At 44.3% G+C, this 12,408-nt stretch overlaps 1 protein-coding gene across 1 annotated transcript in view; it reads right to left on the bottom strand.

The window, feature by feature from the left end:
• The window catches only part of LOC141094137 (uncharacterized), a 91,016-nt gene that overhangs the window by 46,106 nt on the left and 32,502 nt on the right, over window positions 1-12,408 (bottom strand). Inside the window, 4 exon segments of the mRNA XM_073579874.1 lie at window positions 5,488-5,585; window positions 5,669-5,792; window positions 5,875-6,054; window positions 6,184-6,333. Coding sequence (XP_073435975.1) covers window positions 5,488-5,585; window positions 5,669-5,792; window positions 5,875-6,054; window positions 6,184-6,261 — 480 coding nt within the window. The 5' untranslated portion in view covers window positions 6,262-6,333.

Here is a 12,408-nt window from a genome sequence, read left to right as displayed (position 1 = left end):
CCCAAATTTAGAAAGACACTACTACAACTCCTTTTGGAAGTGCATTGAGCAGCAGGGTGGTGTTCTGGTAAAGGGGGAAAATCTTTTAAATTTTCTGCCTGAGCGAGTGTGAACGAGCTGAGTGTGACCTGAGAGTAAGTGCGAACTGTGGTAAGTGTGTGACTTGAGATTCAGTGACTTGGGATTCAGGGAGTTTCCAAGGGAGGTATTACTGAATTGCTGTTATATTTTATTAATACTTTTTATTTATTTTTGCTTAATCTTGTTGTCTGGTGCAATCCCCATTAGGATATGCTCCACTATTGCCAATGCCATCCAGTGCACGTCTTGCCGCATGTATGAAATCCTTGAACAGCCGGTCGAGGATGCATACTGCTGTGCGAGATGTGAGCTTAAAGCAAGGACCTCCAAGGTGGTATTTTCGGAAATACTTCCTGTACCACGTGCCACGCCAGAGAGGCAACGGGAGATTAGGGAGGTTAATAAGTGGCTCAGGAATTGGTGTAGGAAGGAGGGGTTTGGGTTCCTGCAGAACTGGGCCGACTTCTCAGTTGGCTACAGGTTCTAGGCTAGGGACAGGCTGCACCTCAATGGGGAGGGTGCAGCTGTGCTGGGGAAGAAAATGGCTAGAAGGTTGGAGGAGTGTTTAAACTAGGGACGGGGGGGGGGGAATGGTATTCCTTTTATAGGAGGGGAAGACAGTGCAGATAGAGACCTGGGCACAAATAATGAAATTGGGGGTGGGGGTTGCATGGGGGGTGGGGTTAGAACAGTTAATAATTTAAGAAAGAACAGAGGTACAGAGAGATACATAAAGTGCATGTATACTAATGCCAGAAGTCTCGCCAACAAGATGGAGGAATTGGAGTTAATGTTGTTGGAACATAATTATGACATGGTGGGGATATCTGAGACATGGCTGGACGAGAGCCATGACTGGGCGGTTAATTTACAGGGCTATAGTCTGTTCAGAAATGACCGTACACATAAGCGAGGGGGAGGCGTGTGTTTATATGTAAAATCTTCCTTAAAACCCATCCTTCGTGATAATATATATGAATCTAATGAAAATGTAGAGTCCCTGTGGGTGGAGATAAGGGGAGGGGGGAAAAATAATAAATTACTGATAGGGGTTTGTTATAAGTCTCCAAAAATAATGGAAGCCACAGAGAATATCCTCATAAAGCAAATAGAGGAAGCTGCGACTCAAGGAGAAGTCATTATTATGGGGGACTTCAACTACCCTGAAATACATTGGGGAACCGAAACCTGCAGTTCCAGGCAAAGGTAATAGGTTTCTGACAACTATGAGAGACAATTACCTTTCACAACTGGTTCAGGACCCAACAAGAGGGGGGCACTGCTAGACCTAATATTAACCAACAGGCCAGACCGAATATCAAATGTAAGGGTTGAGGGTCACTTGGGTAATAGTGATCACAAATTAATAAGTTTTCATGTATCCTTTAATAAGATGTGTAGTAGAGGGGTTACAAGGACACTAAACTTCAGGATGGCAAATTTCTAACGGATGAGAGATGATCTTGGTGCAATGGGTTCGAATCCCACCAAGGACAACTTCTGCAAGGAGTTTGTATGTTCTCCCCGTGTTTGCGTGGGTTTCCTCCGGGTACTCCCGTTTCCTCCCACACTCCAAAGACATACTGATAGGGAATTTACATTGTGAGCCCCATCAGGGACAGTGAAGATAATGTGTGCAAACTGTAAAGCGCTGCGGAACATGTTAGCGCTATATAAAAAATAAAGATTATTATTATATTATTATTAATTAACTGGGACGATATCCTGAGACATAAAAATACACAAAGAAAACGGGAGACGTTTATTAGCATCCTGAATAGGACCTGTGCACAATATATACCGTATGGGAATAAACATGCGAGAAATAGGAGGAAACCACTATGGCTAAATAGAGCTGTAAGGGGCGCAATAAGAGATAAAAATAAAGCATTTAGAGAATTAAAGAAAGTAGGTAGTGAAGAGGCATTAAATAAATACAGAAAATTAAATAAATTCTGTAAAAAGCAAATCAAAACAGCAAGACTCATTGCCAGAGAAAGTAAAAATAATCCCAAAATATTCTTTAACTACATAAATAGTAAGAAACTAAAAAATGATAGTGTTGGCCCCCTGAAAAATAGTCTGGGTGAAGTGGTGGATGAGGAAAAAGCCAATAAGCTAAATGACTTTTTCCAACAGTATTTACACAAGAAAATCCCATGACGGATAACATGATCAGGGATAAAAATTCTCCATTAAAATGTCACCTGCTTAACCCAGCAGGAAGTACGGCGGCGTCTAAAAAAAAAAAAAAAAAAAAAAAAAATCACTAAAATTGACAAATCCCCGGGCCCGGATGGGATACACCCCCGAGTACTGCAGGAATTAAGTACAGCCATAGATAGACCATTACTCTTAATCTTTAAAGACTCCATAATAACAGGGTCTGTACCACAGGACTGGCGTATAGCAAATGCGGTGCCAATATTCAAAAAGGGGACAAAAACTGAACTTGGAAATTATAGGCCAGTAAGTTTAACCTCAACTGTGGGTAAAATCCTGGAGGGTTTTCTAAGAGATACTATACTGGAGTATCTGGAGAAGAATAACCTCATGACCCAATATCAACATGGGTTTACAAGGGACCGTTCCTGTCAGACTAATCTGATGAGTTTTTATGATAAGCTTTTATGAAGAGGTACGTTCCGGACAGGACCAAGGGAATGCAGTGGACGTGGTGTGCATGGACTTTTCAAAAGCTTTTGATACAGTGCCACACAAAAGGTTGATACATAAAATGAGAACAATGGGGATAGGGGAAAATATGTGTAGGTGGGTTAAGAGCTGGCTCAGGGATAGGAAACAAAGGGTGGCTATTAATGGAGCACACTCGGACTGGGTCACGGTTAGCAGTGGGGTACCACAGGGGTCAGTTTCGGGCCCTCTTCTTTTTAACATATTTATTAATGACCTTGTAGGGGGCATAGAGAGTAGAATTTCAATATTTGCAGATGACAAACTCTGCAGGGTAATCAATACAGAGGAGGACAATTTTATATTACAGGAGGATTTATGTAAAGTAGAAGCTTGGGCTGATAAATGGCAAATGAGCTTTAATGGGGATAAATGTAAGGTCATGCACTTGGGTAGAACGAACAAGGTGTATAATTATGTGCTTAGCTGTAAAACACTGGGCAAAACTGTCACTGAAAAAGACCTGGGTGTATGGGTGGACGACAAACTCACATTTAGTGGCCAGTGTCAGACAGCTGCTGCAAAGGCAAATAAAATAATGGGATGCATTAAAAGAGGCATAGATGCTCAAGAGGAGAACATAATTTTACCTCTATATAAGTCACTAGTGCGACCACACTTAGAATACTGTGTACAGTTCTGGTCTCCGGTGTATAAGAAAGACATAGCTGAACTGGAGCGGGTGCAGAGAAGAGCGACCAAGGTTATTAGGGAACTAGGGGGTCTGCAATACCAAGACAGGTTATTACATTTGGGGTTATTTAGTTTGGAGAATCGAAGGCTTAGTGGTGATCTTATTACAATGTATAAATATATGCGGGGACAGTACAAAGACCTTTCTAATGATCTTTTTACTCTTAGACCTGTGACGGGGACAAGGGGGCATCCTCTACGTCTGGAGGAAAGAAGGTTTAAGCATAATAACAGATGCGGATTCTTTACTGTAAGAGCAGTGAGACTATGGAACTCTCTGCCATATGATGTTGTAATGAGTGATTCCCTACAAAAATGTAAGAAGGGACAGGATGTCTTTCTTGAAAACTATAATATTACAGGGTATATACACTAGTTTCCTTAATATTGCGTTGATCCAGGGAGCTAGTCTGATTGCCGTATGTGGAGTCGGGAAGGAATTTTTTTCCCCAATGTGAAGCTTACTGTTTGCCACATGGGTTTTTTTTTTTGCCTTCCTCTGGATCAACATGTTAGGGCAAGTTAGGATAGGATATGGGTTGAACTAGATGGACTTAAAGTCTCCCTTCAACCTTAATAACTATGTTACTATGTTATGTATGTTGGGTATATGGGCACGGGACGATGGGATGGAGGATAATTATAATTTGCTATAACTAACCACAGTTAGTTACTATGCCCGGGCAGCGCCTGGCTCTTCAGCTAGTAGAGAATAATGGAGCCTCCAGCACCAACCTCCACATAGAGAATAAGGGTATGTGCACACGCGGATTGTGCTGCGGATTTTGCTAAATCCGCAGGTAAATTGACCTGCGTTTTACCTGCGGATTTAGTGCAGATTTCACCTGTTTTTACACCTGCGAATTCCAATAATGGAGTAGGTGTAAAACGCTGCGGAATCGCACAAAGAATTGACATGCTGCGGAAATGAACCCGCAGCATGTGCACAGCTTTTTTTATTTTATATAATTGTACTGTACACCGCAGGAGAATGTGCTGCAGATCCGCAGGGTGAAATCCGCTGCGGATCCGCAGTAAAATCCGCAACTTGTGCACAGACCCTAATAGAGCCTCCAGCACCGACCTCCACCCGCAGAGCCACATAGAGAATAATGGAGCCTCCAGCACTGACCTCCACCCGCAGAGCCGCACTCCACATAGAGAACAATGGAGCCTCCGGCACCGACCTCCACCCGCAGAGCCGCCCTCCACATAGAGAATAATGGAGCCTCCAGCACCGACCTCCACCCGCAGAGCCGCACTCCACATAGAGAATAATGGAGCCTCCAGCACCGACCTCCACCCGCAGAGCCACACTCCACATAGAGAATAATGGAGCCTCCGGCACCGACCTCCACCCGCAGAGCCGCACTCCAGAGAATAATCGAGCCGATGAAGGCAGCATGCCGAAACGCACATTGGGGAGGGCGCCACCCAGGAGACAGACTATATCATCATTTTAAGTATTGTCCCATTTGCGGTTCACTCATTTATATTATTGTTCTTTACTCCACTCTCGGTCTTTTGACACATTTGCCCATACTGACACCTTTTAACATCTTTTGCACTTTACCTTTGTGCACACTTGTGGTTATTATATGCATTTTTTTATTCACACACTCACTTTCAATCATGATCCATCTTGGAGCTTTTATTTATCAATGATTTCTATATATTGGCTATATTATACATGAAGTTTTGTGGAAATATTTCTATTTTAATGGATTGAGTGCCCCTTTTTAAATAATAATTTTTATATAATATTTTTACATGTTATTTTCCATGTTTGCATTGTTCTTTGCTCTGTTATTAAATTACCTGATTTACTAATAAACTATATGTTATTTAATATATATATTGGTGTGGACTTGTGGTTGGTTTCTTTTTTTTTTCCCGGGCTCTCCAGTTTTTCAAGTATCAAACATATAATACTAATGAATAAAACAAAACTGAGCACAAGACCTTCACAGCCGTCTACACATCATAGGGGAGATCTCATGACACCTTCTCTCCATCTACCTGATGATCCTGAGGAACATTGGGATCTTCTTGGTTACAGTCCTGTGGAAGAAGAGGACGGGGACATCTCTCTGGTGTTGTCCTCTTACTGGATAGATCTGGAGGAAACACATACAGGGACTGAATTCATTCTCTACATACAGATAATTATAGGCCGTGTGCATTTAGTCCTGTCTCTTACCTGGTGATGTGAGGGGCTGGGGAACCTCCATTATGACGTTCTTGTACAGATCTTTGTGTCCTTGTAAATACTCCCACTCCTCCATGGAGAAATAGACGGCAACATCCTGACACCTCATAGGAACCTGACACATACAAGGATACCGTCATCCCCCGATCCCTTCATAGCATTACTGTATAATGTCTCAGCATTCCCAGCAGTGTCACCTCTCCAGTCAGCAGCTCAATCATCTTGTAGACAAGTTCTAGGATCTTCTGTTCATTGATGTCCTCATGTATCAGGGGGTGAGGTGGAGGCCCCGCGATTGAGCTCAGGAGTCTTGCCCATCCCTCAGACACAGGGTCCTGACAGCGCTCACTAGAGGTCTTCTTCACTACTGTGTAATCCTGGTTATGGAGAGACACATTAATAAATCTCACTACAGACATTTCCAGAGTCCTCACCTCTCCAGTTCTGTCCATCTGTTATTCCCATGGATAAGAATGATTTAATGTGACGTCATCAGAATCTCTCACCTCTCCAGTAAGCCGGAAGAGGGTCTCTAAGGTGAGGTGTAACATCCTCTCCGCCATCTTGTCTCTGTCCATATCCATCTTTGATGGGTAAATCAGGAAAATTCTCTTCTATAGAAGATCTTCACAGAGAGGATCCGATATTGTAGAGACCTGATTGAAAAGATGAGCCGATGTAACATCAGAATGGTAAAGTCGGTTTGCCACCTTCAAGTCTACCTTCTGAACCACTTCTTTCATACATGTCAGCAACAACTCGCAAGTTCAAGCATTTTCTGCAATGTATTAGGAGATACAATTCATCTTTCCAGATGACATCCTTTGGTTCGACAGCTGGACTCGAAGTAGGATTTATGCCATATATAATCACAAAATAGGTTTGATGCTTCTTATATCAAATCAAGACCCAACATTTTTGCCAATTAACTTTTTGGGAGATGAACAGATGCAAGCTGATCGACGTTGTGAAGCTATACCCGAGACAAAAATAGTGTGCTTGTGGAAAAATTTTGCCAATTCAAAGCAATCAGTTAGTAAACTTTTTTTAAAACAGCCTTAGAGAGAATGCCAAGTGACGAATATCCAGTCGCAATAGGAGCAGACAAGACACCGGTTGGTGAACACAAAAGGCAATTTATTTCTCCCAGTGTTAATGAAGGAGCTATTGTAATGGTTGGACGGGATTTTCTAAGCCGAGATAGAATAATTCAGAGACAAAGGGAAAATGTTTACCGTACTACAGAAATAGATCATATGATGCTCTGCAATATCCTATAATATTGTGGAATGGCCAAGACGGCGATGATCACTATAATGATGATCACCAGCATACGTTACTCTCCTCCAGCTGCATATGGAAACCCTGCTAATCTTATTAACATTCAGTGCATGCCTTCTCCTATCACTTTCCAATGTGCTCTCTAGAATGCACGGTCTGTGTGTAACAAACTGACTTACATTCATGATCTTTTTCTCTCTAATTTCCTTAACCTTCTGGCTATTACAGAAACCTGGATCCAGCATTCAGACACCACCGCTGCTGCCGCTCTCTCGTTTGGTGGGCTGAAATTTTCACATACCACCAGACCTGAGAACAGACAGGGTGGAGGTGTTGGTTTGCTCCTTTCATCACAATGTGCTTTCCAGGTCATCCCCCCCAGTTCCCTCACTTACATTTCCTTCCTTTGAAGTCCATGCCGTCAGACTCTTTAAGCCCTTCTCCTTACGAGTGGCGGTTGTTTATCGCCCTCCAGGCTCCTCCCGCCAGTTTCTAGACCACTTCGCCACCTGGCTAACTCACTTTCTATCCTGTGACATCCCCACCCTCATCATGGGAGACTTTAACATCCCCATCAATGATCCGCTCTCCCAGTCTGCCTCTCCTCTTCTTTCTCTAACTTCTTCATTCGGCCTCTCACAGTTTACTAATTCTCCTACACATGAGGACGGGAATACTCTGGACCTGGTTTTCTCCCGTCCCAGCTCACTGCACAACTTTACTAACTCACCTCTCCCGCTCTCGGACCACAACCTTCTTTCCTTCTCAGTCAAGAATTGTCTCCTCACCCGGGACACCCCCACTTATCGGAATACACGTACCATTAATACCCAACAGCTTATGGACAATCTCCACACATCTTTAGCCCCCCATCTCCTCCCTCTCCTGTCCAGACTTAGCATTGTCACACTTCAATAATACACTGAAGAATGCCCTAGATGAAGCAGCACCTTCTATACACAGAAAGACCCGACACAGACAACGGCAGCCCTGGCACACAACGCAAACACGCTTTCTTCAGCGCTGCTCAAGGTGTGCAGAGCGGCAGTTGAGAAAATCTCTCTTAGCAGAAGGCTTCACCCACTATAAGTTCATGCTCAAAACCTATAACTCTGCCCTTCATCTGGCCAAACAATCCTACTTCACCACCCTCATCACCTCACTATACAACAACCCAAGACGACTTTTTGAAACCTTAAACTCCCTCCTGAAACCTAAAGTACAGGCCCCCATCACCAACCTCAGCGGTGAGGATCTGGCCACTTATTTCCTAGAAAAAATCAACCACATCCATCAGGATATCTCAGCCCAATCTCCTCAGTGCCTGGATCCCCTTCCCTGCCGCACCTCAAGCTCACTAGACATCTTTGAGCCTGTTTCAGAAGAAGAAGTTTCCAAGCTCCTCGCTTCTGCTCGGCCTACAACCTGCAACAGTGACCCCATTCCTTCACAGCTCCTGCAGTCTCTCTCACCAGTGGTCACCACTCACCTGACTAAAATATTTAACCTCTCTCTTTCTTCAGGTATATTTCCCTCCTCATTTAAACATGCCATCATAACCCCTTTACTTAAAAAGCCATCCCTGGACCAGAACTGCACTGCTAACTACAGACCTGTCTCTAACCTTTCCTTCATCTCTAAACTCCTGGAACGCCTGGTCCACTCCCGTCTAATCCGCTATCTCTCGGATAACTCTCTTCTCGACCCCTTACAATCTGGTTTCCGCTCTTTACACTCTACTGAAACTGCCCTCACTAAAGTCTCTAATGATCTAATAACAGCTAAATCGAAAGGTCATTGCTCACTGCTGATTCTCCTGGATCTCTCTGCCGCATTTGACACTGTGGATCATCAGCTCCTCCTCACTATGCTCCGCTCTATAGGCCTCAAGGACACAGCCCTCTCCTGGTTCTCCTCCTACCTCTCTGACCGCTCCTTCACTTTATCTTTTTCCGGCTCCTCTTCCTCTCCTCGTCCCCTTACTATCGGGGTCCTGCAGGGCTCAGTCCTAGGCCCCCTCCTCTTCTCTTTATACACTACCCCTATTGGACAAACAATCAGCAGATTTGGGTTCCAGTATCATCTCTATGCCGATGACACCCAATTATACACTTCTTCCCCTGACATCACCCCTACCCTAATTCAAAATACCAAGGATTGTCTGTCTGCTGTCTCTAGCATCATGTCCTCCCTCTATCTGAAACTAAATCTCTCCAAAACTGAACTTCTTGTGTTCCTCCCCTCTACTAACCTCACTCTACCTAACATCGAAATAACCCTGGAGGGTTCCACCATAACTCCCAAGCAGCATGCCCGCTGTCTTGGGGTCATATTCGACACTGAACTTTCCTTTACTCCCTACATCCAATCACTCAGTCACTCTTGTCACCTGCATCTTAAAAACATCTCCAGAATCCGACCTTTTCTCACCTTTGAAACTGCTAAGACTCTTACTGTCGCTCTTATTCATTCTCGTCTGGACTACTGCAACTCTCTTCTGATCGGTCTCCCTCTTACCAAACTTTCTCCTCTCCAATGCATCTTGAACGCGGCAGCCAGGGTCATATTTCTGTCCAGCCGCTTCACCGATGCCTCCATCTTGTGCCAGTCATTACACTGGCTACCTATTCGCTACAGGGTCCAGTATAAACTTATCTCTCTCACCCACAAAGCTCTCCACTGTTCTGCACCGCCTTATATCTCCTCTCTCATCTCTGTCTATCGCCCTACACGTGCCCTCCGTTCTACAAATGACCTAAGACTAACATCCCCCGTAATCCGAACCTCGCACCTCCGTCTCAAAGACTTCTCTCGTGCTGCTCCAGCTCTCTGGAATGCACTTCTCCAGACGATCAGACTGATACCTAGCCCTGACCTATTCAAGCGCACTTTGAAAACCCATCTCTTCAAACAAGCCTACCACATCAACTACTCAGTACACTAACTTTGCCCTGTTCCCTCCTTCCAAATATTATTCTGAATCTGCACCCTACTATTCATCTGTCTCCACACCCTCCATGCACACGATAACTGCACTTGATACTTGTCTATTGCACTTAAACACACAGGCGGATGACCGGCTCATGCAGCTTTATATGAAAATCCCTATTTATTATAATTGCCAGACCTGAATTAACAAGCATTTCTCACCTACTGTGTCCCCCCCATTTCCTTGTAGATTATAAGCTTGCGAGCAGGGACCTCACTCCTAATGTCACTGTTTGAATTGTCTTAACTTGTATTGAATTTATTGTCTGTACATGTCCCCGCTTAGGCCTCTTTCACACATCCGGTTTTTGTCATCCGGCACGATGCGGCGAAATTTTTAATAACCGGATCCAGCACCGGATCCGGTTTTGTCCCATAAGCTTTCATGGTCGCCGCATCGTGCCGGATGGTTATGCGTCGTGTCCGGTTGTTGCCGGACACGGCATAAATTAGCCATCCGGCATCTGCAAAAAACGTTCCCTGCAACGTTTTTTTTGTCAGCGCCGGACCGGCTTTTTCCACAGCGCATGCCCGGACTCTGTGAATGTTAACCCCACAAGTGCCCGGCGAGAGAGAGAGATCTCTCTCTGTCACCCGGACTCTTGTGAGAGATCTCTCTCGCAGGGCACTTGTGGGGTTAACACTCACAGTGTCTGGGTGAGAGAGATCTCTCTGTGGGGTTAATCCCACAAGTGCCCGGCAAGAGAGAGATTCTCTCGCCTGGACACTAAGTGTTAACCCCCATGTCTCTCTCTCCACCCCCCTCTCCCCTCCCCTCTTCTATCCTCTCCTCTCCCCTCACCTCCCTTTCAGCAGCTGTCTCTCATCGGCTGCCTCTGTCCACCTCGTCCTGCGGCTCCTTTAATAATGTCGGAGCCGTATCGTCTCGCCGCATACACATCCGGTGTCACGGCTGCAGGCCGGATCCTGCGGCCCGGCTTTTCGCCGCACGCCGCCGGACCCCACACACCGGATGTGTGAAAGTAGCCTAAGGCCTCTTTCACACTTCAGTTTTTTGCATCAGTCAAAATCCGCCAAAAGGACGGATGGCGGATCCGTTTTAGTACTGATGACAACGGATGCCACCTGTCCGTTTTTTTTGACGGATCAGACAAATGAAGAATTTTAAAGGAACCGCAGCCGGGAGAAAGGGAGAATTTTTTTTTTTTTTGGCCGGCACCCAGAAAGAATTTCGGGTTAAATGAGTGTCTGGAGGATCCGCCAGAGAAAAAAACGTTGCAAGCTCCGTTTTGAAATGTTCGAGGATGGTGACGGACAGCAACTTTTGGCGGTTCCTCAAAAAAAACGGATGCAACGGACGGCAATCCGTCACAATCCGCCATTAATGGAAGTCAATGGGGGAAAAAAAATCGGATCCTCAAAAGAAAATTGAGGATCCGTTTTTTTCAAAACCTGGCGGATTGTGACTGATTGTAAAAAACTGAAGTGTGAAAGAGGCCTAAATTGTAAAGTGCTGCGGAATATGTTGGCGCTATATAAAAATTATTATTATTATTATTATTATTATTATTATTATATAATCTAACGCAGACTGATCCCAACACTGCTAGGCCAACCAATAAAATATATCATCTATGGACTTCTATGCCTACCAAATAATGATCAGACAAGGTTCATCAAACCACATTTTACAACTTAGGCAACTTTTTCATTTTATATTAGATATGTATGCCAAGGTGGAAGGCGAGTGTCTATTCTACATACAACTGAACCAACAAAATCTTTGAATAGATGAATGCATTCATTTAAGAGATGCTGTAGCTAATGATGGTAGAGTGGCGGACATTGGGCGTATGGTTATTTTACCAACTACATTTACAGGAAATCCCAGATATACACAAGTAAGCTCAGGACGCCATTACATATGTTGGGATATATGGCCTTCCAGATTTATTAAAGTCACGTGTAATCCAACTTGGCCAGAGATGAGGGAAGAGCTTCTGAATGGTCAGGGTCTTTCTGAAGGACATGATTTAACAGCAAATGAATTTATTCAAAAACTGATGAAGGTCATGGAGGTAATTACAAAGTGTCATATTTTGGGCGAAACTCTGTTGCATGCTCACATAGGACAAGATACGCCCTTATCAAACCGACAGCGTTATTTCGGCGGAGCTTCCAAACCCAGAAGAGGACCCGGTATTTAAACTATTTTGAAAAATATGATCCTCGGGCCATGTGGGCCACTTAACCCAAGTTCACCATGCATGAAGGAAGGAAAATGCACAAAAGTATCCTCACAACTTGATTCAAGAAACACAGAAAGGAGATGATGGTTATCCTCCTTACAGAAGACGGAAACCTGGACTGGGAGGATATACCGCAACAATCTTGTTTAAAAGGGTTAATCAGTACACAGATATTGAAATAGATAACCGATGGGTTGTACCATACACTCCACTGCTTTAACCCCTTAATGTACAATGACGGGCATAGCAGTT

This window comes from Dendrobates tinctorius, unplaced genomic scaffold (genome assembly GCF_039654945.1).
Source record: "Dendrobates tinctorius isolate UK_male_01 unplaced genomic scaffold, ASM3965494v1 ptg000063l, whole genome shotgun sequence".
Taxonomy (NCBI): Eukaryota; Metazoa; Chordata; class Amphibia; order Anura; family Dendrobatidae; genus Dendrobates; species Dendrobates tinctorius.
Note: the sequence above shows the minus strand (reverse complement) of the source record. Positions and strands in the feature narration are given on the sequence as shown.